General features: G+C 39.8%; 1 protein-coding gene across 25 annotated transcripts in view; it reads right to left on the reverse strand.

Annotated features, from left to right (window-relative positions):
* MADD (MAP kinase activating death domain) overlaps positions 1-27,356 on the reverse strand; it is a 68,917-nt gene that overhangs the window by 29,964 nt on the left and 11,597 nt on the right. For 7 of the 25 annotated variants that reach the window (XM_077180073.1, XM_077180065.1, XM_077180067.1 and 4 more), the window contains exons 2-21: positions 24,911-25,102; positions 21,804-22,418; positions 18,883-19,186; positions 18,388-18,519; positions 17,030-17,143; positions 16,276-16,356; positions 14,126-14,304; positions 13,294-13,529; positions 12,768-12,924; positions 11,707-11,813; positions 10,665-10,858; positions 9,748-10,079; positions 8,960-9,099; positions 7,638-7,739; positions 6,748-6,786; positions 5,661-5,720; positions 5,102-5,204; positions 3,881-4,067; positions 3,565-3,715; positions 754-960 (exon numbers count right to left, since the gene is read on the reverse strand). In XM_077180073.1, the coding sequence (XP_077036188.1) occupies positions 754-960; positions 3,565-3,715; positions 3,881-4,067; positions 5,102-5,204; positions 5,661-5,720; positions 6,748-6,786; positions 7,638-7,739; positions 8,960-9,099; positions 9,748-10,079; positions 10,665-10,858; positions 11,707-11,813; positions 12,768-12,924; positions 13,294-13,529; positions 14,126-14,304; positions 16,276-16,356; positions 17,030-17,143; positions 18,388-18,519; positions 18,883-19,186; positions 21,804-22,418; positions 24,911-24,972 (3,502 nt within the window). In that variant the 5' untranslated portion in view covers positions 24,973-25,102. Of the gene's footprint in view, positions 1-753; positions 961-3,564; positions 3,716-3,880; positions 4,068-5,101; positions 5,205-5,660; positions 5,721-6,747; positions 6,787-7,637; positions 7,740-8,959; positions 9,100-9,747; positions 10,080-10,664; positions 10,859-11,706; positions 11,814-12,767; positions 12,925-13,293; positions 13,530-14,125; positions 14,305-16,275; positions 16,357-17,029; positions 17,144-18,387; positions 18,520-18,882; positions 19,187-21,803; positions 22,419-24,910; positions 25,103-25,789; positions 25,943-27,356 lie in introns of those variants that run through there. The other 18 variants (XM_054634148.2, XM_077180074.1, XM_054634147.2 and 15 more) reach the window with 10 other exon arrangements.

The raw sequence follows: 27,356 nt of genomic DNA on the forward strand, positions 1-27,356 counted from the left end.
GATGATATTTCTCATGTTTACAACCCACAGCCCAGAGGATCCAACCAAAGTAATTTTTTTCTTTCTCTTCCACCAAAAAAGTCTGTAAAGCCCTCTTTAAATAAAACAATTCTGAAAGCCCTATTTCAAACTTTTTCCCATGACATAGGGAAAAGCTACGTCATCTAAGAGTGAGACAGGAAAATCTCCAGTGACCAGCCTAGCAGATGCTGTTTACAAGAACACACATTCTATTTGCTATTGCATAGAAGGAAAATCCATCAGTCCTGCTCACTGAAACTGTAACACTGTAACTAAAATCTTTTTGGAAATTTTGTTGTTAACAAACAGCAGATTTTGGATCCCACTACATAAGGATAGAATCTACATAATTCATAGGTAGCCAGCAATGACAGAAACCCTTTGTTTCATGTCTCCCTTCCACAGCTGCCTTTTCTGAAGTCCTGCTGTCCCTGTTCCTCTTTTGCCATTTCCCATTGCTTGAAAACAGCAATCACAGAACAAAAAATAAGGCTGTTTAAGGTGTAATGAAATATAGAAAAAAATAAGATTAGACAGCTTCTGGGAGAAAATTGCAGTGGATAGTTTATCCAAGAGTAGGGTGAAAACACATATGATTGTTCCTTGTGATCCAAGGTGTAAATGAAGCATGTTATAGTAGCAATGTAGTGCGTTAAAATGGAGAGAATGCAAATAGAACCTAATGCCAAACCAGAAGTCCCCCCTGCACTCCACATGCACCTCAATACACACCAATGGAAGCAATAAAATTTTCTTCCTTTAGACTCCTTGTGTCAAACTCCCTTGGCCCTTTGCCTGCAGGGCTCGGTGGCTTTGGCATTAGCTGAGGTACCGGCAGCTGCATTGCAGGTTTTGGCTCCACTCTTGGGGATGATGCAGGATCCTTGCCAACTGGAGTGACAGATCCATCTGTAGGACTTCGTTTTCTCTTTTCTGGTTCTTTAAATTAGAGGAACAGTGTTGAGAGAAAATAAATAAATAAATAAATAAATAGAAAGAGACCTAAGAAAAAAGAAAATGAGAGCAGGAGAAGAAAGATGAGACAGATGGTCTCACCTAAATCATTAAGCCTGGCACTGAAACAGCTCAGTGCCACATTTGTTCCCATAGGCCAACCTGGCTTGCTGATAGTCTGACACACTGGTGGAAACAGTAGAGGAGAAAGCCAGAGTACTGTTTTAGGGATACTCAAGTATCTCATTTCTGTATATCTGAAACCTAGGAATGTTCTCTGAGACAGTAACTGTAGCATCTCCTGTGCTAAATTGTGACAAGTTAAACAACTCTGCATAAACTACCAAGAATACAATTTGTAGAAGATAAGTAAGTTCCACTCACAGTGCAAAAATGACAAATGTAATCAATTTTATGGGTAGCACTAAATGAAACTTCAGTTAGGGAAAAAAAAATCCCAAAAATCCCAATCAGCTATAGCTTTTCCATCAATCACTGAGACTTCCTATAACCACATGTCCCTAAAGGCAGTTTGGATTATTTCTCTGCAGCAAACCTCACAGTTTGAACTACAGCAAAACCTTCAGAAAAGAATGATTAAAACCAGATTTTCCATAAAGAGCTTCATACAGGAACTATTTCAGTACCTGATGAATCTAATAGTCAAAACTTCATTTCCTATTATCTAAATCTGTCATATCACTAGATTTTGTGATACCTTTGTTCAGTGGATTTAAGATTCTGCTCTCAGTAAAACCTTTCAATTAGAGTAATTGAAAAGAATCAACACCTAACATTCTACAGACTGAACACTTCCTTCCTTCAGAGCTGAAGTGTTTCCCCAATGCCTTGCAGATCTTTCAGAAACCTCCTCAACTTTGTAAGAGTGAATACCAGAAGTGGGAACACTACTTCAGTTGCGGGTCTTGTTACTGATACATCAAGATACTATACAGTAGCTGCATTCCAAATGTGTGCTCACAGATACACAGTGCCCCCCTTCCCAGCTTTTACAGACACGGTAAATAGTGGGAAGTTCACATACAGTAGCAGGAGACTGCTTCCTAGGATATACCTCCCAATCCTACTTTTAGCTATTGTCAACTATCTTTGTTACTATTGCCAACTATCCTTGTTCTAAAAACAAGTCCTTAGTTTGACCACATTATAATAACTTAATCACAACCATGCTTTATTAAGACTTAGCTTACTCCAGACATATAAGCTGTATCCATCATGTCCTGTAGGATTACTAGTCTATTACTATATGTTAAATAATATCAACATAAGGACTAATATCTGTAAAACATTTCTAGAAATAAATACTAATTTAACTAATTATTTAATTAATTTAATTTAATAAATTAAATTAATTAAATTAATAAAAATTAAATTTAATTAAATTTAATTAAAATTTTTAAGTTTAAATTTAATTAAATTTAAATTAAATAAATTTAATTTAAATTTAATAAATTAAATTAATTATTTAATTTAATTTAATTAATTATACTAATAAATACTAATTGAAAACAAGTAAAACATACTAAACAGCTAAAATATGACTACAAATTAAGATGTTATGCAATAATGAGAAGAGTCTTTAAAAGTTGAAAAGAATCTTTAAAAGTTTGCACCAAATTTTGTCTGTCATGACCACAATTAGTTTACTGGAAAACTCTACTTACCATCGAATTATGCTATTTGGTCTTCACTCTAAAACTACTGAGTTTTACATCAACCACTCCAATTTTTCTTAGAAATCAGTGTCAGACTAAAAGCTTGTAATTACCAAGATCAGCCCATTCTCCACATTCAGGACTGTTCCACTAGCACTAGCCTTCCTTACTTTCCTCAGCATTCCAACAATGCTGGACAGGGACACGAGGTGTATCTGACTCATTAAAAAATCCCTGATACAAGACCCAGAACACCAACTATAAAGGGTTTAGTAGATGCTACTTCTCTGCTACAATGAAATAAGTAACTTTTCATCATTTGAGATTACAGAAAAATCAGATTCTAAGCAGAGATTTATCTTGTCATCTTTTGCTTTCTTCCTTAGCATACATTTTCTTATTTAGCATTAAGAATCAGATTCTTAAGAAACAGCTGAAAAATAAGAAGATGCTTCCAGACCTTCTTCTCTAAGATATTTAGTTGTATGAGAATAATTGTGTAGTGCAACGTGGTTGATGAGACCTAAGTCACCATATGGTTGCATATTACAAGTATCTCCCCCCCTACTGAGGTTGCCTGCAACAACTTTCCAAGACTGTGGCTGGGAAGTTTTAGTTGAAGGTCCCCATTCCCAGACTTTCCACTTCAGCTGTAGAAGTGCCAGGTTTTGTATCTCACTGCAGAGTTTCCATTTTCAATTAAGTATCAGTATGGCCATTATTTTGCTTTGGTCCAGTAACATGTGTGTAAGAAACAGGCTTCAAGCTTTATAAGACTTCAGTAACAATGGTACAATTCTCACCATTTTGGAAGTGTTGGAAAAGCCCTGAAATATCAAAAGGCACAAAACCAGCTACCTTCCCAATCTTGTTTGGTTCATGAACACTATATTCTCACGAACACTTTTCTTACCTTTATTATAGTAGTGAGTATGTGCTATCTCTAGCAGGCCAAAAACACTGGCCATACCTCCCAGGCCAGCATTTGCATATGACTGCTCCAGGCTCAACACAGTACACTTCAGCAGGTCCAGCATGCCTTTATAAACCTTGCGGCTGATCTCCTGCAATGAAAGCCCCATTAGTGCTGCTATTTCTCATGTGAGAAAGTCAAGAACATAAAATCTCAAACTGCTGTAACACCATCTTTTCGCAATTGACAAAAACTTGCTGTGAACTGAGCCTCAGCAGACAGGCAGAGTGAGGACCCTGCTGAGCTCAGCACTGACCACGTCCTGTATGACATCCTGTCGAGCGTCCTCCTCAGACTGGATCGTGCGGTTCAGCTTGCTCAGCACAAAGACACGGAGCTGCTCGCTCTCCAGCAGACGTCGGACTCTCTTCATGTTCAGCCAACCAACGCCTTGCCCATCAAGAACATTGTGTACCACCTCCTTCAGGAACTGCTGGTTCTCACTGATACATTTAAGAGAAAGCAGGCAAAAGTTAGTTAACCTCTGCTTACCTTGCCCTGCATGGGAAGAGAGCTATGGCCAGGGCACACACAGAAGTACCTTCCCTATCAACACATCTGACATGTAGCACTGTCTGCTGCTAACATAACTGCACATAGCTCAAGCTCTGTTCCATAGGTGTAGTATCAAATACTTTATTTTGTCCTTTATTTCCTATAAAAAGCCATAATCAGGCTTTCCTCTAGCTCCTCTAGGTACCACTCTATCCTTCACTTTCACAGCGTCCCTCAGAATCCATAGGAATCTTTATGCCTCAACCTTCTTCTACAGCCCCCACATCTGAGCTGTAAGCTTCCTTTAAAAGAGGAAGTGCAGCACTACTAATGCATTACTGCAGCAGCCTTGGCACATATTTGCTCAGCTTCTTTTGCCACAGAGGGAAAGGTAAGAAGAAGGAAACTCCTGTGCAACCTACTGCATTCCCCAGTCTGAACTGCAGTTATCGCTCTTACTTGTCCACCAGACCCAGTAGGTCAAAATAAATTCACTCTACCCATGACTGCTACATAAGAAAGGGAGAAGAAAGCACAGGCACAGGTCAAGTAATGTTTACTTGCACCATTCTGAGTCCCTTCCCAAGGTTGAGAAAAGCACTTCACATGAATTTATGGAATCAAACTTCTTCATTGGACTCAGTTGATCCCCCTGCATGGTGCATTAAAACTCCAATGGGCTAGATCACCTTGTTCAGAACACTCAATTACAAAGAATAACTACTGAGTTAAAGTAGAAACCTAGAACATTTTGGATCTCAGACAGAAGGAGGATACATTTTGGAGCACAGAAAAATAAGCATGTGCACTATTAACTGTAAGACATCCGTACCAAATCTTCTTAGACAATAACATGTCCAGGTCTAGGGCAAGAGAAAAGTACTATTTAATTTTCAACAGCTAGACTTCTGAGAAAATATTGGACAGGTATGAGGTCACTCTAACTACACTGTATACTTGAAAAGCAGGAAAAAAATATTACCTGGAATTGCTAGATCGTCCCTGAGGTGATGGAGATTCTCTTTTCACTGTTGGGCTGTGCTTTATGACTGAAGACTTCTGATCAACAAGGGCCCGTCGGTTTCCTAAAGAGGAGAGGAAACAGAATGAGAGGAAAGGGCAGGAAGAAAACAAATTGATCCCAGGACAGTAACAAGCAACACTAAAGTTGGCTAACACACCTATTTGAATTACAGGTAACAGACTTCAAACAAAATGGAAACTCCAAAAAAGCAGCAGCATATATCATATTCTGGCATCACACATCGGCAGAAAACAGTAATGGGAGTAATGCAGAGAGAAAAAGAGATGATAATGGGAGCAGGAGGCGAGAGGCAGGAAAAGTTTGGCTGCTCTGCATGCAGTTCCACAACAAGAATCATCTTCAAATTAGTCACTATATGTAAAAGCATAATGCATTGAGGGTGACTAGTATAGATCATGTGGTACTGGTTACCCAGCGAGAAAGGTAGCCCGAAGTCAGGCACAGGGAATGCTGGAAATTGTTACATCATGCACAGCTCATGCTGTAGGGAACCCACCTTCATTGCTTACTGGGCCAGCTTCAGTAATAATCTCCATTATAGTATTTAACCCAAATACTGGGACACAAAATATACAATTAGTAGTGTACTGAAACACCTACACTCCCCACTGTCAGCATCAAAAGAATCCAACTACCAGCTTCTTCCCAGCCCTCCCTCAAAATAAAACCCAAATGACACTAAAGCAGGAAGGATGTTTGAAAGCCCAAGACCACAAGGGCCAGAATAACTTATCTTAAGAGATAGTGCTTGACTTGAAATTTGGCATCGTGGAACCAGTGTAATGCATCTTCAAGGACATTATTGCACATATTGTATTTGAAAGGCATTACAAAAACTATCTGCATCACAAAGGAAAAAATATCAATGGATGCACATGAAATAAAAATTAAAAAGGAAGATGGAAAGTGGTCAAACAGCAGCAATGAAATGGAGTCCCAGCATCATTTCCCATTACAGTTAGAAACACACACTTGGCAAGAACAAGTTAATGTAGCAACTTTGTATCTCTACAACAGAGACAAAAACATCTAAAACCCACTGAAGTCCCCAGTGAGCCAGCATGCACATGTAAAAGAACACACACACATACACACACACACACTCTCTCTCTCACACACACTTGCACATGCATAAAACAGACTGAGCTACTCCATGGAAATCCCATCCTCATATCTGCACAGTAACATTAAAGACCCTACAGGATTAAAACAGTCAAGAAAAGAACACCAAAGTGCAGAAGATGAGGCACAAAGCATGAATGAGGAATGGCAAACCCCATCACTGTTTTCTTCCAATGCATGGAATCAGTCATTAAGTTTACCCATGGAAACAACCCTGACACGAAGCATGTTTCTTATCCAGTACAACTGGACATAAAAACATAACCAACTGGTAAAAGGTTGTCAAAAACAGCTGTGCAGAGTCTCTGCTAGTGTTTTCACCCTACCAGTCCTGTTACTCCTTATTTTACACACAGGGAATGATTACTTGTCTCAAAAACAAAGTCCAAAGCAGAAACACAAAATCCACCTTTTGGTCTTTGTTTCTACAAGGTCAAAGGTCAGCAAAACATCATACCAACCTTCATCCACATCCCTTCCCAATTCCAGATTAAAGTAATCTTTACCGATAAAAGTGATGAGGAGGAAAAAAATAAATGAAAAAAAAATCAACACATTAAAACAAAAGCAGTAAGTTCTAATCAGATAGAATAACTCAAAAGGCAAAATAAAACCTCTCCTCTGTAGCATCTGAAAAGGTCTCAACACTACAACACCAGTGCAAGCTCAGTCACCCCTGTGATATTACATTTGGTAAAAGGATGACCAGACTGTCTAACACCCATGGTGTGAGGGGCATTTCTCTAGTGCCCATTCAGACATGTTATCTAATGGCACTGCAGACAAACAGGAGATGTTCTAATGAAAAGATTGTGCACATATGCTAGGGATTGATCTTCACTCTCATAGAACTGAAAGCATGATTGTAATCTGATTTTCTATTTAGCAATCTGAAAAGATGATAAACACTTTTGAAACTCACATAATCTGCAGTCTCCATGGGAGGTTGGCATTACCCCCATTTACAAATGCAGCATCATCACTCTTATAAATTACATAAGGCTAAGCATGAAGATAGTGGCAGTACAAAAGCTGGACCTACCTCTTAGTTCCCATTCTTAGTATATATACTAAGTACTTAAAAATAAAACAGAACAAAATACACTATGAATGTTGGTTTTGTTTTGGATCTGTTAACTCAGCCTAGACCAGACATTCTCCCATCTCAACAGTTGTGGGAAAAAGACTGACTGAGAAATATCATAACAATTGACTGTCTTGCTCCTCAACACAGCCCCTACCCAAACAACCAAAAGGCATCACTATCAGGATTCCTGTTAGGGGTAGGACCTCAGACTGCCAAGTCACAAGAACTGAAAAGGCTGTAGATGACAAAGGGAAAAATTATTACCTTTCAGGCTGGGAAAGGGAGTATTCTTATCTCTCCCAACTTTGGTTGGTAGGGCCAAGTTGGACAGACTGAAACTTGTGCTGTGGTTTCTGTACAGGCTGCCTATGACAGAAGACAAAAACAATTAATGTCTACTGCTCACTGCACGCACCTAAAGATCCTGTAATTTGCCATCTTATTTCAGATCCTTAATGATTAAGTTCTTCTTTACTACCCAAAAGTCTCACAACCATAATATGACCTCATTTACATTGCAACCACATCTGTAATCAGATTATTCTAAACAGTACAAAATTGTAAGTCTGGGCATTTGTGTTACAATAATTGATGTTGGATCTTCGAGGCTGAAATGTAACAGCAAAATCTTCCTGTCTTCCTGCACTTAGATCACATCACTTTAGGTCTATCTTCTAGTTTGATCCTGTTTTTGGGAGCAAATGAATGGCTGGGCCACATGAGAAAACAGGATGACAGAAGATCTGTAAAACATGTAACTCTGAAGTGAGGACTGTGCACTGTGTCTTGCGAAACACTGTAAATCTGCCATGAAACCGTGCTTTGAAATAGAAGCTTTTCATTTATTAGGAAAAAACATACATTCTTCCTGGTACAGGCAGATCTTAAGGACACAATTATGCATCATCAACATAGCCCATAGACAGCGTGAAAGCATCACATTTACATAAAGGAGCTGATTAACACTTCAAGTTATTAAAGTGTCAACTTATTATTTCAATTTTCTTTGGTTCTTTGTTTTTTTGTAGCCTTATTTTAGTAACAGTCATCTTACCAGAAACATTTAACATATTTTCCCCAGTGCTAAAAACTTCTTTCACTGTTTTTTATTGTAGTGCAAGACTCAAGTGGCCATGCCTTCTGTCACTGATTAAGAGATTCTAGATTCATGTTCCACACTTGTGGTTTTTTTAATTAATATATAATTGAAAGTAGGCAATAAAGGAATTGAATTTTGCACCTCAGCACAAAACATGGCAGTATGGAAGGCATATTAGTGTAAGATTTTTTTATCAGTTTCATAAAATTACACAATGCTTTGTTTAAATGAAACTGAAGAAATTTCTGATCTGCGCTCTAAAATGCCATACAACTCAAGGGGCTAACCACAAAACCAAAGTCCTTCCTACTGAAGAATATATAAAGCAGTAGTTGTCAGCAGTTGTCGGTAAGCCACCATGACTACTCAAGAGCTGGTCACAATTTGACAACCAACTCATTCTCTTGACTAGCCATCTCTCTATTACATCTCTCTGTACACTCTGATATAATAAATAAAATTAGCTTAATTAATGCATGGTACATACTTGCAAAAGACATGATGCCCCCAAAACCTTCACTGCTATTGTTGGAGACAGTAGAGTTTGGGGAGCTGGCCCTGGAATCTGAATCTGCATCAGAATCACTGGCCAGTTTTAAACTGTTTGGCCGAAGTAACTTCTGAGACCTTTAAAGAAATTAAGTACAACTGTTATTAGCATTCCCCCTTCCCACCCCAAATCAATACATCATATGGTTGTGGGAGACTGATGTTGGTCTCATTCCCACCAGTTTTCACCATACTACCTGCACCCTCTGGAAAATAAAAAAAAAAACCACCCAAACAAACAAGGAAAAGAAAAAAAAAGAGAACTGAAACATCTTTACATTCAGGATTTTATAGCCTTTCAGGGCATGCTGAAAACTTGTCTACAAAAGGGCAGTGGCAGACTTGTAGGTGAAAGGGTTCTGGTTTGAAACGAGTAACAAGAAAACCTTTTAATGATGCCACCAATTGCTGCAGTATCTTTCCCCCAAAAGACAAAGACTTACTGAAACAGTTTCCAGAAATCAGTACATGATATACTAGAATGTTCTAGAAAGAACTGTTAATTTTCACAGCTTCTACTGCTTACATAAAAGTAAGGAACTGAGGGACTAAGAAAATACTTTTATTCAAACCAGAAGGGTTGACAGCACTTCAATATTAAATGAAAATGATCAACAACAAATCTCAATAGCCAAAGACATTTGAGTGCATGAATGTTAAACTACATGAAGCAGACAGAAACCCCGGAAGTACTGTACAGAAGGGCAGGAGACAAGGAGGACTCGCCTGCTTCCATTGAGATTTTGGTTAAATCTTGGGGTATAGCTCTCTTCCTGCTCATCATCTTCATCCTCCGTAGGAAAACCGTACTGTGGTTCAAAGTATGGATTGTCATACTCTCGCTTCCTCACCGCCCCTTCTGAGGAGCTCATGCTGCCAGCTGCGATGTCACTCTCACGACGATCCAAGCTTATCTTGGGAAAGCTTGGTTGCAGTGGCAAGGAAGAGAGATGGTTTGAAAATCCAGCAGCCAACTTCTCCTCTATTTCTGCTGAGTCTGCTGCCTCCTGTGGACCAGTCAAATCATTGATCTGTTCGCTAATTTGCGTTACATACAACTAAAGGGCAGGACAAGAACAATTATTTCAAACTGGGAAATCTGCACAGTCCTTGTTACTTGCTACGGGGCCCCCACCACATCCTCACTATCTGTGTCTCTAAACTAGGATTTCATACACACTGCAGTATTTGTGCATTGTTCTAGGGACTTACTTCCCTTTAAAACAGCTCTGACTAGGAAGTGTTAGCTCAGGATAATGGCTTTCCATTACCATGTTCCCATTCTTCTTAAAAGACCACAAATTCTTGAGTTTCCCCACCCCACTACCTGTTCCCTTAAAGATATCAGGTCTTTCCAGACTCTGTAAAAGCAATTCCTGCAGTCCCAACCTAGACCATTTCTCTCTGCTAATGCATTTTTCAATGCACTGGAACTTTTTGTACAGGAATGGTCTATCCCAGCATAAGAGGATACCAGCAAACTCCACCTTGCTCAGAAAATCCAGGGTGTGCATGCAATTAAATCTGTGCATGGTGTCACAGTCCTATTAGCTTTTGCCCTTCTCAGAAAGAACCATGTGCACTCTCCCATTCTTTATATCCTAATATGCTGATCTTGAGGCTGAACTCATCTCAGTACACACATGATTCACTCCATGGATGACAGTGCTGGGGCTGCTACTGGCTGTAGTACTGGAACTTGAACGAGGCTGGTTATTCTCTTGGGAGTTCTCACTGTCCATGGTCTGTTCATCAGGATCCCCTGAATATTCTTGAAAATCATCAAATTCCACTTCACTAGCATCACCAAGGGCTGCATGAGTCAGGGGGTCAACATCTGCAAACACACCATCATTCATTAAACAAAACTGCCTTCCTCAGCCTTTTGCCCATCTAACTAAGTATTCCTAGAAGATGAGGACTGCTCAACAGAATCAACTTGCATCAAAATTTAGGTTGTAAAGGGCTTTTAGAGGTCATCCATTCCAACTCTCTCCTCAAAGCAGGAGCACTTTCAAAATTAAAGCAGGTTGTTCAGGGCTTTGTCCCACTGAGTTTTCAAAGTTTTCAAGGCTTGACATTCTACAGTGATCCTGGGAACTATTCAACTACAATAACCATTAAATTCTTTTCTTTACATCCAAGCAGAGTTTCTTTGTTGCAGCTTATGATTATTAGCTCTTGTCCTTGGGACACAGGAAATGTTTTGGGACTTCTAGATTTAATTTATTGAACAAAGTGAGTGTTTATGCAGCTTCCATATAAGCCACAGAGAATGCATTTTTCTGTCCCCACTAGGACAGAGCAATACTTTAAAGCTAGCACTGAGAACCAATATGCAGGGACAGGAGAGAGCTCACTGTCTCAGAGACTCTGCTGTCCATATTGCACAGTATTTACTGGCAGCAGCAGGTTGTTTCCAGATCTAGTGAACCAGTTTTGTTCAGCAGCACCTATTTCTGTTCTTCCTCTTCACAGTGTTCTTTGGAGGAAGCTGGTTGTAAGCAGGAGAAATGTCCTTTCTCAGTCTACCCACACACTTTTACCTCAGAGCAAGACCACTATGGGACAATACTTCATTCTGATTCAGGGATTTAGGGGAGGCCATTTTCCCAAAGTGCTTCAGATGAATTAGGAAAGGGAACCTATGTGGACCTCGTGAAAGTAAAAACAAAAGTTACTCACTTGGGGTATCACCATTAATGTCACATTTCATCATCTCACTGACAAAGTCACCAAGGGAGGAGTAGGAGGAACTTGAATCGTCGTAGTCGACGCTGTCACTGCCACTGCCACGAGAGAGAGAGATGAGTGGCAGCATCAAAGCAACAGCAGGCTCTGATGCTTTAAAGACCTGAATCAGCACTGTTTCATGGACCTCCCAAAAATCTCATATTATAGTAGCTACCAACAAATTTCACAGGCCAACTTCATGAAAGGCAAGAGCAAAAACCATAACTTCTAGGTATGTGAAGAGTTGTAGGAAGACATTTAAAATCTCTTAGTAAAGTTATGAGGCTAAACATAAGTGAGTAGAGAATAGTATATTAATTCACAAAACGTGTGTGTTTATGTAGGACAAATTCAAGGGAACTGGGAATCACAAGTAAAAGCATTTCCTTTTTACACTAGTGATAAATTCCATTCTGTTAGGACCACTGGTGCTGTGTAGAATGCAAAATACGTGCAAGTCCAAGGCTGAAAGATCTCACAAACCAGGAAGGAATGAAAGGGAATAAAACTAGACACAAAACTCCATGAAATATGGCCAAGAACTACTATATAAACTTTCCTTTCATTTTACTAAACACACAAGGTGGTCACAGGCAGTGGGTAGTGCTAACAAGCTTTGCATAAGTATGGACAGGGAACAGAGATTCAAGAGTTGTAGGATGGGTGGGAGTATTTGCAATACTGCAACAAAAATAACCAGAGAAAGAACAGCATGGAAGAAAAGACAATTAGGGTGTGAGGAAATGACAAATGTCAAGTTGCATAAGGGTGGCAAAAGAAAACAGGAAAATAAGTATGGAGAATCACATTAAATGAATACACTAGCAAAGGGTTAAGAGGTTTGCTGTGATAACAGAGCAGTGAGAAAATTTACTTCAGTGTCAGTACTCTGCCCAGACAAGAAATGAAACAACAGCCTGGCAGACTACAGGAAAAGGCTGTAAATGAGAAGTAGGACAGGTCCAGCAATCTGAAATAACTCTCATGTGACTACGGGCATGTTCCCCACTAACCTGTCATCAGTGGCATCAGAATCTGTTTCCTTCTCTGCCGGGACATTCAGGGCTTCAGCCAGCTGTGAATTGCTGTCATAGACTCGATAGTGGATGGGCTGCAGCTGGTGAGCATACCACTTGGGTTTGTCACCAATAAGGGCTGGGTCAAACATGTCTGCACAAAAAACCAAGGAGAGCATTAACCAAACTCATTTACTGGTGTCAAAGGCTTCATTCACAATGACACTACCCTCTACTAAGTCTTGCACAAAGGGGCAGTCTTTAAGAAACCTACAAGACTTCTCCATAATCAAACAAGAGGTAAAATTAATTGGAGGAGCAACTCACCAATAGCAGGGCTAACTTGGGAGAAATACATGAGGCCATACATAAAAAGAGAAAAATATTCCTTGAACCAGATTCCTCCCCCCCACCCCACCCCAGCAGGATTAATATGGTATAAAATTAAATCCTTCCCTAGAATGTCTGGTTTTTAAGCTCCTGCATTACATCCAAGTACAGGAAAGGCAAGACCAACACTTACTGTTATGAATTCTTTGGAAAGCGTAATTAGTAGGGTTGAGTGACCATTCTCCAAAATATTCTACTGCCTGTGTTCTGGAAAGCTTATCTGCAAAAGGTGTTTGCTTCGGCCTAGAGGCAAGAAAAGAATTTGCCTGGAAGGCTACCACTGGTCGTGGGAAGAGGCGAAGAGTGCGAGTATGCATTTGGAAACCTTGCAAAACATTTGGTGAGTTGAAGAATCTCACCATAGCAACCCTAAAAAGAAAGAGAGAACAATACATTAGAAAAAAACACAGAGCATAACAAAAATAGAATAAAGAGAGCCCTTAAAAGGTATGCCATATGTTTCAAACCTTTGAAGAACGGTAACCTAACTCTTCTTCAAAAACAGCTGTCTTGCAAAAAATAAAAGGAAAATCCAAACAAATCAAAACCCAAGAAATCACTTTGTTCTACTTCACCATCTTAACACAAACACTCACTCAGTGAAGGACATCATTCTTGTTTCTACAAGCTGAGGTAACAACTAAGTCCCCAGTTGTTTATTTTCCATAGTTAAGGTTTGTGATTTAAGTTGAGGATACAGTATCAGACTGACAAATCCAGGTAAAGTGGATGATCTATAGGAAAATGTAAGAAGCAAAACACCCCCTCAAGATATATCTATTACCTGCATGAACATAACTGTGTGAGATAAAGACTGTAATTACTGCTCTTTTTCCCCACAGGATGTCAAGGAGAATCTGCAATAGTACCTGAGAGATACTCTGTTTCACCCACAGAAATATTTGTGCTGCCCTCAAGGGCAAACTTTTACGAAGACTCAATGCCACCTTCCTGTTAAGCCTCACCTGGTAGCCACATCAACAGAGTCCACATCATTTCCATAGATCAAAGGGTTGAATTCTGTGGAGGGAGTAGACTGCAAATCATTCTGTGGTCTTCCCAGCAGCAGAGGCACTTCCTGCCCCTCATGAAACTTCTCTAGATTAAGAATTGGCTGAGTATTCAGGCTCATGCTGGCCAGGGCCTATTGAAGGACATTATGCACACATTCAGCAAGAACAGTTATTTAAGGAACAAATGATCAGAGCTACCCTGCCCTCTAGGCAATTGCAACAATTATGCATGCTCCATTAATTCCTCTTAAACCACCTCCACGCTGAGTCAACAAGCATCTCCAGCCCCTCCTTTATGGTGATTGTCAAAATGATCTCCTCAATGCTGAAACAGTCCTGGAGCCAGTCAAGGAGTAGCACAGAATTCCACTTTGCTAGATCATTCATGACATGAAAACAGATAGTCCTAACTGCACCACTAGTAGTATGGCACTGCATAACTCTACTGTTTGTAAAGTTATTTCCATGTGTAATTTGAATACATCTTGGGAATAGAGGCCTTGAAACTTGCCCTTAAAGGTGACTATTCAATCAGTAATTTGATATTCCAGGAAAATGTGAAGACACCTCTACACAAACACCTGCTTTATCTCTGAAAACCTCCACTTTCCATTGGAATGAAGCCTTCATCTGTCCATAAAGATACCAGTTCAACCCTTGTAAAATCTTCAAGGAGCAGCACAAGTGGAGAATCAGTCCTGCACACCCAGACCTATCCTAAATCTTCCTCATTTTTCCCATTTGCCACCAAGGTTTCATCTTTTCACTTAAAAAATAAATAAATATATAAAACCAAAACAAAGAAACAAACAAACAACAAAAAAAAACCTCTAAAGGAAAAGGGTAAAATGGAAAATTGAGGGGAAAAGAATAAAATAAAGAACCTTGTTGTCAGGAGTGAGCAGCTGTTTCTGAGTGATTGCAGTCATGCTAACCAGACACTGGAGGCAAGATGGAAGATCATATGATAACACCACAGCAGCCCATCAGAGCCAAGACGAACACATGACCACAGAGAAACAGATGGAAGGAAAAAAAAATATCTATTACTACCAAATATCACAAATGAGAGGAAAACGAAACGGACCACAAAATAGACACATCTTGGGGAAGAGGTATAACTGCCCCACCCCCAAACATTCATATCTGGCCACTTTGGAAACAGGCAAGCCTGTTGTCCTTAATGACGCAGCTAAGAACTTTCTACAGCAGTTTAAAAGCAGATATCCTGGAATTCATTTATTCACTCTAAGAACCAAAGGCACACAGAAGTGTTTACCTTAATAATGTGGGCCACAATTTGTCTGCTTTGTACCAGCAGCACTCCTTTGCCAATGACAAAACCTTAATAACCATGTCCATAGGAATACACAGGGAATGTAAGCTGAATTTGGGTGAACACTGAGAATTTTAAATATGTCTTCAAAAAAACTGCAATTTTTTCTTCTGATACTTGAGTTTACCTTTGCACTAGTGAGATAGTTTTGCTAAATAGTGCCTGAAATTGCAAGGGGGTGAGGCAGCAGTAGGGGGAAGGTTGATCTAACAAAACTCCAGGCAATACATCACTTCCATCTGTGCTGACAGCAGGTATTGGGATATCAGAGAGGTTACACACTTTGCTCTCCTGGTCTATGAGGAAAGAGAAAGAGCAAACCTCATCACATTAGTAACACACTTTACCTTTAGATACTGCATGCAGCGTGCATAAGGAAAACAGAAATAAAGAGATAAAACCTGCTTGACACGATCAGCCAGGATGACCCAAGCTGATTAATGGCTTAGCAGGACCTGAGAGGAGAGACTGACACTTCACACACAGATCTGTGAATGGAGGGGAAACAAAGATGATCATAGCTTGATGGATCAAGTCAGAATTTAAAGCCCACATGGCAAACATAAAGGAGGAATCTGGAACTTTCTGCATCGACTGGAAACAAGTTGGCCTCAAACAACAAATAAGAAACCACCTGTTGTGTACAGGGACATTTTAGCTTTACATTCACTGACTTGCATTCTTATTCATTCTAGCAGAAGACTGGGCAACACTACATATGCTACATTCTGCTGCATCTGAGTCCTTTCCCCAAAGTGCATATTACCTGTTTCAGATGCTTTTTCAGCTCTGAAGCTTCAGGTTCTGGCAGTGCTGGCAAAGATTCTGCATTTGTGGGAACAATCACCTGGAATTAAGCACAACAACAGACTAAAAATTCCCCAGCTGTAGTCATTTCCAAAACAGAATCCCCAGAATCTCCAGCACTCCAGACACCAGGGAATAAAAGACACAAAAGTAAAATAAGAAATAAAAAACTTCACAGTCTCAGACAGACACCTGCTCTTCACTTCTTTAAGGTTGTTATTGTTTACAATATAATAAACAATGAAGGTTACTTTATCATTTACCACAAAACCAAGAAATTTGAATCAACCCATACTTTCCATCAATATGATGATGTTATTCACATTTTCCTTAAATTAGCCTTGCTCATACCCTTGTAGAAAGTGAGATACATAGCCCCACTTGAATCATGACAACCTGTGGGAAGGTCCTTAACAGATTGGGTTTCTTAAGTAGGGCTATAAGCCAGTCTGACAATTAGTCAAGAAGAAAGTTCTATCATTTGCTTGAGGATTCACCTACTATTGATATAGCCAGGTCAATTAACTGAAAAAGGATGCCTAATGCAAAAGACATGGGGACCTTGAGACACGACAAGGAATGGAATCCTAAAGTTTAAGATGGGAGTGGCAAAGGCAGACTGAGGCCAGGCATTACTGAATTCTCAGTGGGTACACTGGTGACAGTACACAGCTCTGGAAACAAAGCCATAACTTCTTATGTGTGCCACTTACCCTATTGGTATCCAGGTCAATAAGCCATACATCATCAGGCATTTTAAAATCCAGTTTGTAAAGGAAGAAACTTGCTGGAACACCGATGATATAAGGTGTAGGGGCTAGAAGCAACTGAGAGAAAGACAGACTTTACTAAGGACAAGATCTGCATTTGATATCACAATGTTCTTCCCAAATATTTATTTATTGACTACAGTATGTTTATATCAGGGTAAACAACACAAAATGCATTGATAAATAAGTAATTAATACCATACAATGGAAGCATTAAAAAAAAGAAAGAAAAAGAAAAAAAAAAAGAATAAAAGCTCCGACTCAGAAAGCCTCAGTTTTCATCTAGGAGAAAATACATTTCCATCTCCCATGTTTCATGTCCCACTGCCACCCAGAACATAATTTATATGGCTACACAGCTCTTTGCAAACAGCTTGCTGTGTCTATCATGGTCCAAAAAAAAAACGTTCAGAGTAAGAGCGTAAGTTGAAAGGCAGGAAGTCATGGATGAATACATCCTCAGCTCAAACTGAGTCTGTGCCACTGTAAATAGGCACATACAAGGACTTTACCCTTATGCTCGTAGTGGTAGTTTGGTTTCAAAATAATAACAATTTAAAAAGTACAAGATAGACACATTTTTTCAGATGTATGTGGAAAACTTATGGGCAAATTCAGGTTGCTTCTGATAAGGCAATAAACAGAGGAAAAAGGTTTAAATCAACTAGGCACATAGCAGCTTGAGACCAGTGGCTTGGGAGGCTAATTTATTCTTTTAATCTAGAACTGTTGGTCCCCTCCAAGGAGTGGCACAAGAACAAATCTACAGCATCAGTCACAGGATAGCACTGAAGTAGTAAGATGGCTTGAATTCTATCTTTCCAAGCAGAATAATGAGCTCCTGCAAAGAACTGACTGTTGGCAAAACCCAGGCTCCCAGCTGAAGCTAAACAACATTCCATATTTCTGAGATTGCAGGCAATAGTTTCTGAACTCTGAATTATAGAGCCCTCAAGCATCCTTAAATATTACTTTGGACCCTCCTCAACAAATTTTATTACTCAGTTTAGAGGGGGAAGGGGGTAAATATCATAATAATATTGTTGATCTATGGTCATCCAGTTCATTGTTTGTGAATTACTGCTTTGAATCATTCTATTCACTGAGTGTGCTCTGAAGATATCCTACATAAATGGTGTTACCTATGATTTAAATAGTCACACTCAAGCAATGTTCTTTGCAAGGCAGACTTTGATACAATCTCTGAAAAGATGGTGAACAAAGAAAGGACTACAACTATATGAATTTTAGACATCACAGAAACATCTTTTGCAAAAGACCAATAAAGGAAAAATATGTACCTGTTCTGCAGAGGCCATGCAGGTGGGAAGCAGAGGGATCACTGGGAACATGTACTCCAGTGGGTAGATCATGGCCACAAAGGCCATCACAGACATTGAAAGTGCATTATAATCTCGGGACTGCAATACAACCTGCAACCAAAGAAACTCCCATCAGCACTGCAGCAACCATTCACATCTAATACTCCCCTCAGGTGCATACAAAGACCACAGATTTTGTGATCTCCACAGACTGAAATTCAATGGCTGTGAACTGAGTAACCCTCCACTAAACTGTCTGAAAACAAGCTTTGGGTGGTTTTTTTTTTGAGTGGGAACAGAACTTTTCAAAACAGGAACCTCAGAAGGAGCTATTTATTCCCCTCATCTCCACAGACAAAATTCATTCCAGGCAGTGCAGAGAGACAGCTGTTCTACACATCCAGCCTACCCTGGTTTTGAAGAGGGCAGAACTTCCTACATACTTATCAAAGATCAATAATCTTCCCTTCTTACCTTGTGCTCCAGAAGGATGCAGGTCAGCACCTGCAGGCAGGCATCCACTCCCAATAACTCCAAAGGCAGATGTAATGGAAAATCCACCAAAGTGAAGCGGGATGGATCAGGAAGAGCAAAGGTCAAAGCTGGCTGCAGCTCGTGTGGCAAGACTTCCACATCCACCCGCTTCTGCCCAGCAACAGGCATGGGGGAGCGCAGCAGCCGGTATATCCAAGCCTCAATCTCCCGCAGGTCATGAAGCAAGGCGCTGGACTTCTCTTCCACCAGCAGGGAGCCTGTGAAAATCCGCCACATTGTGTCCCTGGACACAGGGAGAACGCCAAGGTTAACACTCCAAGAACTTCACTTGACAGCCATTCTGCAAGATTCTTCCAGAGAAAGGGGAGATCCACCAAGGATTAAAAGAGGCAACTAACAAACCTTTGATCACACAAAGGAATGGAAGATAGGCATTCATACTGACACAACCCACAATGTGGGGAAGAATAAATCTTTCTGTGGCAGGAATCAACACAAGGATGTCACTTCAGACTTCATTCACACGTTTAAAGGATTCAGTCAGGTCCAGATCTCTGAAGAACTCTCATCACCCTCATGCTTGAAATTCAGCGGGCACACAGGATACTTTCCTATCTCATCCAGAACTGTAGCACACTGACTGCAGGACTCTGCTTCTAGCAGTCTACAAACCTTTGCAAGAATAGGAATTAAACCTGAGATAATAAAAATATGCCACATCCAAGATCTCCCAGATGTTTTAGCATGATAAAATACCCTTCATCATTCTGTCCTAAATTGCAATGTATCATTCTTAAGAGCTGAATAACCCATGGGAAAATGGATCTATTTCAGCTAAATCTCAGAAAGCTGCGTAGAAAACATTTAGGTACCTTAGCAAAACAAGCAGCAAGTTCTCCACACCCTAAGCTGGCAATCTGCAAACCTGCAGCTCACAGACAGGCTGGCCAAAAAGCATGTACAGCATTGCTCATGGCCTTCAGAGCTTCACAACTCAAAACTAGGTCTGACAAGGGAAGCACAGAGTCTTGTCCACTTCAGCCCTCTACCCTGTAGCACAGTGAAGGATGCAAACCTTCTGTATTCAATCTCCAAATAACTGCAGCCTAATAAATACCTTGAGTTACTGGAACAGATCCCCTAGAAAGCTATGGGCTCAAATTGGAGATTCTATCTTACAGTTCACAACTTTAAAAAAAAATAATGAAAAGGAAAAAAGATTATAACACTGGAGGCTTCACAAAGACAGAATAATTAGAGAAATTTGGATGGCTCAAAAGAAGAGCAATTTGAGATTACACTGAGTACATGATACACCTCTCAGGAACTGTAATGCTTCTCATCCTCCACTCTTCCTTCAGCTACTTGTCATGCATAAGACATTAGGCTGCTAAGAGGTGTGCTCCACTTTTGCCAGCTGTAAGGGTTCAGTTTCACCTTTATTCTGCCACCACTTCAAAACCATTCTACTTTTCCAGGTCACCACTAGAAAACCACATGGTAATTCAAACCTGATGCTTTACTTTTCCCAGAGATGTATGCTCAGTATTCGGTCTCTTGCTATCCTCATCTATCACTTGATTATTCTCTTTAAGAATTATGCCCAATAAGAGCAAATTTTTCAAATACCACATGTCATTCAAACACCAAATTGAGGAAAACCATGAAATTCAGTGGGGTGTTTTTTCCTCAATAATTATCAGGCTAAACCAAGTGACAAAACAGTATTCCTTAACACTTACTTCCATTGGGGGGAAGTTTTGCTCTGACAAAATAATTTATTCTCCATCAGTGGATTCAAGTGATAAATCTGCTAATGCAGTCATACTAGCCCAGAACAGTCTCCTAGAACTATTCCAGGGCAGTAGCCCAAGAAGTAGGCCACTGCTCTATAAATGGGACACATTTTCCATTTCATACAAAATGTAAAGAGCTTATAAAGATAAAAATTAAAATAATTATAATCCTGTCATTTTTTGCTTTTGAGAAGTTAAATTTTGAGTGTACCAAGCTACTTAACTCACATTATGTACTATCTCACAGTCCTGTCTCTCAAACTGTTGAAGATAATCCCCTTCTCCTCCAGAGATTAATTTCATACTTTTTCTATTCAGTTAGCACATTGGAAAGGAAAACACCATCCTGGAACGAAGGTGTCAGGCACAGAAGCACAGATGCACATCCTTGGCTGAAATACATACAGATATTGTCCCTTCCATACTCTACAGTGGAACAGCTTCTGTTACATACTCAACACTACAACAGCAAATACCTTACAATTCCTACATTACATTAAATATACACCACGTTCCTGTCAATTTACTGTTACCAACAACCATTCCCATGTTTCCTAGACAACTACTTTGTTTTCTACCGCTCCTCCCACTCTCCTTCAAATATTGTACTTTGACCTATTTCAGCTGATCCTGCTTCTCTAGTCTTTTCTCTCCCACGCTGAAGTTCAGACTGTTTCATAAGCTTGTTAAGCACATTTTCATAATTTCCCTCCTGCCCCAAGTAGAAATTCTCTCTGTTATTTCTTGGCTGCTTCTAATTTCCCAGAGAATCAGTCCTGACATATACTGCCACAGAGCTTAAATGCCAAAGCAACAGTAGCAGCATAAGCACTCAGCTTCAGTCATCAGAAGGGTAGCGCCTCCTTAGGTGCATCAAAAATTAAAATCATACCAGATTACAGAATCAGAGAGAGAAGTTTTAAAAAAATTGTTATAAAAATTTCCTTTTCCTACTGTGAACCTGGGTTAAAACAGTGAAAAAGGCCAACCCTTGGCGTTTGGCTGCTTCTGCAACCACATCTGCAGCCACAATTTACTGTGCAAATAAATTGCAGCACTGAACACAAACAGTAGGAGGAAAAAAGTTCTTCCCTCTCAACATACCTCTGCACCCCACGCGGAATGCCCAACTTCTTGCCCAACAGTCTCTCACTACAGCAGTCCACAAGTCTCTTGAGGGTGTACAGACACTCACGGAAGGTGGAAAAGAAGGGATAATGGCTAAGGATGCACAGAGAAGTCAGGGTGCTGTTCCGAGAGCGATGGCTGCCCTTGGCCAGGCGCTTGCTGCGCGGGGATCGATTCACGTCAGGGGTAGACTCCGCACTGGGGGCCTGCAGCGAAGAACCGCTCTCTGAACTCTCGGTGCCCACTTCCTCCTGCGGTGCTGATGCATCCCCAGGTTTAGGGATCTTCTGTCCCTCTCGAGCTCGATGTCCCCCCGTGCCCTCTCCCTTCTCCTTGGGTACTCGCTTCTGGAAGGAGCGGTAGAAGTTGACGCAGATTCCATAGCGAGTGACCCCCGTGTCCTTGTCCGTGAGGGTGAACACGAAGGAAGTGTCATCGCGGAAGCTCATGCGCTTCTGCCGCACGCTCAGGCATCCTTCAGGCTGGCAGAAGAACACAACGTCGGGCGGGAGGGGAAAGTCTGCGTGGTCTTCCAGAGGGTAACGCCGCAGCAGCTCAGGAGTCTGAGCAACACTGTCGCTGCTGGGGTGCCTACAAAAGAAGCAAACAAAAAAACACATACATAGCTGACCAGTAATAAATATTTTTGCAAACTTCCCACTAATGTGCCAAGAGCCTGTGGACTCAGCTTCACCTTTGTTCCCTCTCTTCCCTACTGTCCATGGAAAGTAGCTTCTCAGTCATAAGCCACAAAGCTCACTCAGTAGCACAAGGCAGAAAGGTTCAGTAAAGAAGTTTAAGTCTATACAGTCATTAGCAAGGAGCCTGTTCAAATCTGATTAGGAAAAGGCCTTCCAGGAATATGTTGTTCCCAGGAGAACACTGTATTGTCCAGTTGCTCTGACTTTGATTTTCAAAATTAATTGAACTGCACAGGTCTCTGGGCAACATTTCAGTAGGAAACACATTGTCCCTTTCCAAATACACAGTCAGAGGAAAAGCTCCTAGATTTCAGCCATTATGAACAAGATGAAAAATTAAATGAGAAATCCAGTATCAACTCCTAACTGGGAAAGCAAGAATTTACAAGAACTCAGATCAACAGTGGAGGGATATAGACCTCATCCTAAAACCACTTTCATTAAAAGTTCTAGCAACCACACAAACATATGTGTTTGATTTTCAAATTGGGATTTAAAGTGTAATTTATATAAAAACTGCATGGTAATATGCACAGCTATTTACCACTGTGACTCACTAATCTTTGGACTACAAATCACCACAGAAACATGAAGACAGAAAGGCAAAACTGTTGTTTCCTAATTTTCCACTAGATTCTTTCAAGATATTATACCTTTGCCTATTTCAAAATACAAATGACACTTGCTTTTCTCATATAAGAGATGTGAAAAAATTCAAACAAGTAGTAATAGAATGCTCACAATTTACAAAGAAAATCACTGGTGTAAATAGCTCTGCTGACTAACTCTTCCAAACTAATATTTTATTTAAAACAAGTAAATATGCTTTCATAATAAAACTGGTAACAAGATTTATACTGCCTGTAAAGTTAGATACCGAAATACTGTATGAAAAAAAGAGAAACACTAAAATGCTTTTATACGTTAATGGACACAACTAATGCATCATCTGCTGAAAAAGAAATGTCAAATAATGCTGCTACTATTTAGAGAGTCTATTTGGCAGCAAATGGTCCAAAAAATGACATCAACAAAGTACGAGTGCATGTATCACCACTTTGTGCCTTTGCTGTAATATTAGCTACAAGGACAGAGTTTTCTCAGACATTGGGAAAGTTTGAACCCAACAGTTCCAAAAAGTATTGCTGTTTGTGCACAGTGGATAACAAGATGTAATAGTAAAGGCCACATGGAGCTCCTAAGGGCTTTGTAGGAGAGGCTGTTTCAGTCAGCTCCATCTTTCATCATAGGCATTTGCCAAAGTGCCAAACAAGACAGCAGTAGCAGCCTAACCAGCACGGGCTGGCAAAAAGCAAGAGAACTGTAGGAGTCCAGAAGTGATAGTAGCAAATTTCTAAGTGAGAACATCAGACACTATAAGCTTCACTGGAGGAGGCAGCTAACATTTCTCCCTCCTCTTCCTTGCTGGTGACACATATAGAAAATTTGGTTGTTTTTCTACAGACAGTAAGAAGTATTTAACTATTATAGCATTCAGTCCGTAAAATGCAATAATAAAATAACTATTAGTCAGGATTATGTAATTTCCTCCACTCAGCCTATTTAAATATTGCATTCAAAGTATTCTGAAAAGAAAGCAAGAGGTACAGCAACAGGCTGATGTGCATGAACCACTGATATTTAGAAATGAAAGCAAAACAGACTTTGAGATACATCCATTACATAGAATTTGCAGAAGGCTGCTGCATAAACTTTGAATAAGGAAAAAATAACATTTATTGAGTACCTCTATGTTTGACAAACAGAACACATCAACCCTTCATTTCATATGTGCTTTAAGTAAATATGCATAACATTTTATCTATTAATAAGACTTTAAAACAAGAAAGCATTCATGTCATTCCTGTGAGGATAAATAAGTATTAGAGGGAAAAACAGCCAAGTAAAGCAAGTTTCAGATTTTTTTTTAACTGAGTTTATAGACTACATTTCAAAAGCTAGAAAAGTAGTATTATTCTACTGCTAGCACATTACTAGTAATAAAAGTAGTAAAAAACTTGTATTTTACTTGTCTTTAGCTTTCAGTGTTTTCAATTTGTGAATCCCCTTGTCCTGATGCCAGTAGAAGCAAAGTTCAGATACAAAGAAAACCAGAGAGTGATAGTTAAATTAGCTTTTCTTAGTCACTCTCTACAGACCCTTGAAAAGAAGTCTAATGACCACAAGTTAAAAAATTCTGACTACACTAGTATCTTTCAAGAAGTGCCCTGGCTCAAGCAGGTGCTCCCCTTAGGGGGGCATTCTGCACACATTTCAGACAGCACTTCCTGAGCATCAGGAAGATTTCATCAGTGGATACAAGGCTATTTATCCTCACTCTACTGCCCAAGCAAAAGCTCTGCTGAGACTGTTTCACATTACCTGGCTCCAATGATCACAAGATAGTCAAGTAGCCGAGAGCAGATTTTCTTTTTCTGCACCATTGTGCTCGATGCCCCTCCCTATGTCATCTCAAGGAATTCCTGTTCATTGATCCAGTGGTCAGCTATCCCATCAGCCGTGATCGCTGCCTTGGGGAACAGAATCTGCTTGGAACAGTCTGCCAAGTCCAATCTATAAGCAAGAAAAGCAAGAGTGTCAAAAGCACAACCAGGAATACCCAATACATACAAGCAACTTAATGACCTTAATTATATTCCCAAAAAGCCTCCACGTTCGTGGAGTGCAGTCATGGTCATCCACAATCTCTGTCTTCATGAGTACAAAAACACAGCCATATGCCCACAAAAGCAGAGAGATGAAAAACACACAAAAAAAGTACAAGAGTATCTCAAGAATTAATGGTTGGAGTCAATAATCTTAGAGGTCTTTTCCAAGGTAAATGATGCTACGATTCTGTTCTATGGGAGAACACAGACCAACAAAGCTGCCTACCACTGCCAAGGAGCTACTCATCACATGCTTTGTGCATTGCTTAGGCAAATCCATAAGATCTTGAGAGTGCTTGAGGGAAGGGAGCTTCAACTGGCAAGACTGAAGGAAAAAAAACCACAACCTGAACTTTAGCTGTGGGATAAACAGAACAACTAACAAAGGGGTAACACCAGAAATCCAATTTGATAAAATGCATCCCACCTTCCCAAACCTGCAAATGGCTGTCAGCAGGAATGATCTCCACAATTCCCAAAGACTATGATCTCTAACACCTTTTCTGTGCAGATACAGAACTGCAGTTCTACAGAACTTCAGTTTACAATAGCAAAAGTGCATCTTGTAAAGCACACTGAATTTTTCACTTACTTCATTCAGTTCCATTTATCTTGTTTAACTTCACTCCTTACTCCTGATATCCATGCCTCCTGCAGCAAATTTCTCTGAGTACTTTATGATCGAAAGATCTTCTTGGTAAAATTGAGATTATACTGCAGCATTACTACTTGTCAATAATTATGCTTAATAGATATCCAGAAAATAATTCTTTCCAATCCCACCATTCCTAGTTCACAGAATTCAGGAAAGAACAGGGAGAAAAAAAAGTTTTAAAAAGGAATACAGTTTCACACTACAGTGTTCCCTACAGTGTTTGAAACCAACCTGAAAACAGAAACTTCCTGAAATTGAAAGGTCTCAGAAACTTAAAAAATCAGAGATACTCAGAGTATTCTAGAAGTCTCTAAGTATTCCAATGGATTTTTTAATAAGAGTTATTTTACATTAAAAACTTAATTGATTGCTTTTGGGGACATATTCAGAATAAGGTTTCCATTTCAGTTCATGTTTACATCCTAAGGCAGGATGTAAACATATCACATACACAGCAGGGAAATTTTATTCATTAGCCCTGCAAACAGCAGTAAGAACACAAAAACATTACAACAGTAAGAACAAAAAAGCACATATGCAATTTATAAAAAAGGAAAATCATACTAGTCAGTAGGTACTATTAAAGGAGTAATAAACTGAAAGAAACTTAAAGCCTCACACATAAAAAATCCCACACTTTGTGAAACTGTGGCATGTTTTTAGTACATCTTCAACTACAGATACTGTAAAGTCCTAAGTAACAGCAGTATGAATTATCTTCTCTGAGCAGCAATATTGTTGTAAATTATCTTCTCTGAACAACAGAGAAAATACAGACACAGGAAGCAAAGTTTCTGTTTCTAGATTTTAATGACATTATTGAAAACATTGTAGAATCTGTCCTGGAAAAGCTCTTGATCCTTGATATTCTGCAAATATCTTGGCACAGAAAAACTTAAGAGGAACAAGATGAAGTTGGGATATCAAGTGGTCCTTTTTGTCTCCATTTTGAAGAACTACTTTATCTGTTTTCTTTCCAAATGGCTTTCCCCAGAACTCTTTAAAGAACAAACTGCTCAGTCACAGACAGGGGCATACCTAGAAGTATGACTTCAAGGAAATTCTGCTACTTAGTGGTAACCAAAGATGTTTTTCCTCAAAAACAGAGGCTACCCAACCCCTCAGTGAAGGTGGAGAAAATACACTGCATTTGTCTTATGACTGCAATTCCCTACACATGTGTCCCACAGCTCTGCAAAGAAGTTAGCAAGGTATGCATTATGAAGGTCTTAGAAATCATGAAATTTCAAGAATATCTGAGCAGACAAGTACAAGGAATATATGCAGGGCTTACAATATCCCTGGGATGGTTGAAGCTACAACCCACTGACATCAAACACTGAAGTTTCTGTCCATTTTTTTAAAAAAAAGATCTGAGCACTTTCCGATTTCTGCTTTCTATTTAAACACAAGTACCAGGGAGATGAGACTGATGCAGATGTGCCAGGGCTTCCAGAGCCACCTTTATTGATTTACTATACTTAACAACACAACAGTTACAGTC

This window comes from Agelaius phoeniceus, chromosome 6 (genome assembly GCF_051311805.1).
Source record: "Agelaius phoeniceus isolate bAgePho1 chromosome 6, bAgePho1.hap1, whole genome shotgun sequence".
Taxonomy (NCBI): Eukaryota; Metazoa; Chordata; class Aves; order Passeriformes; family Icteridae; genus Agelaius; species Agelaius phoeniceus.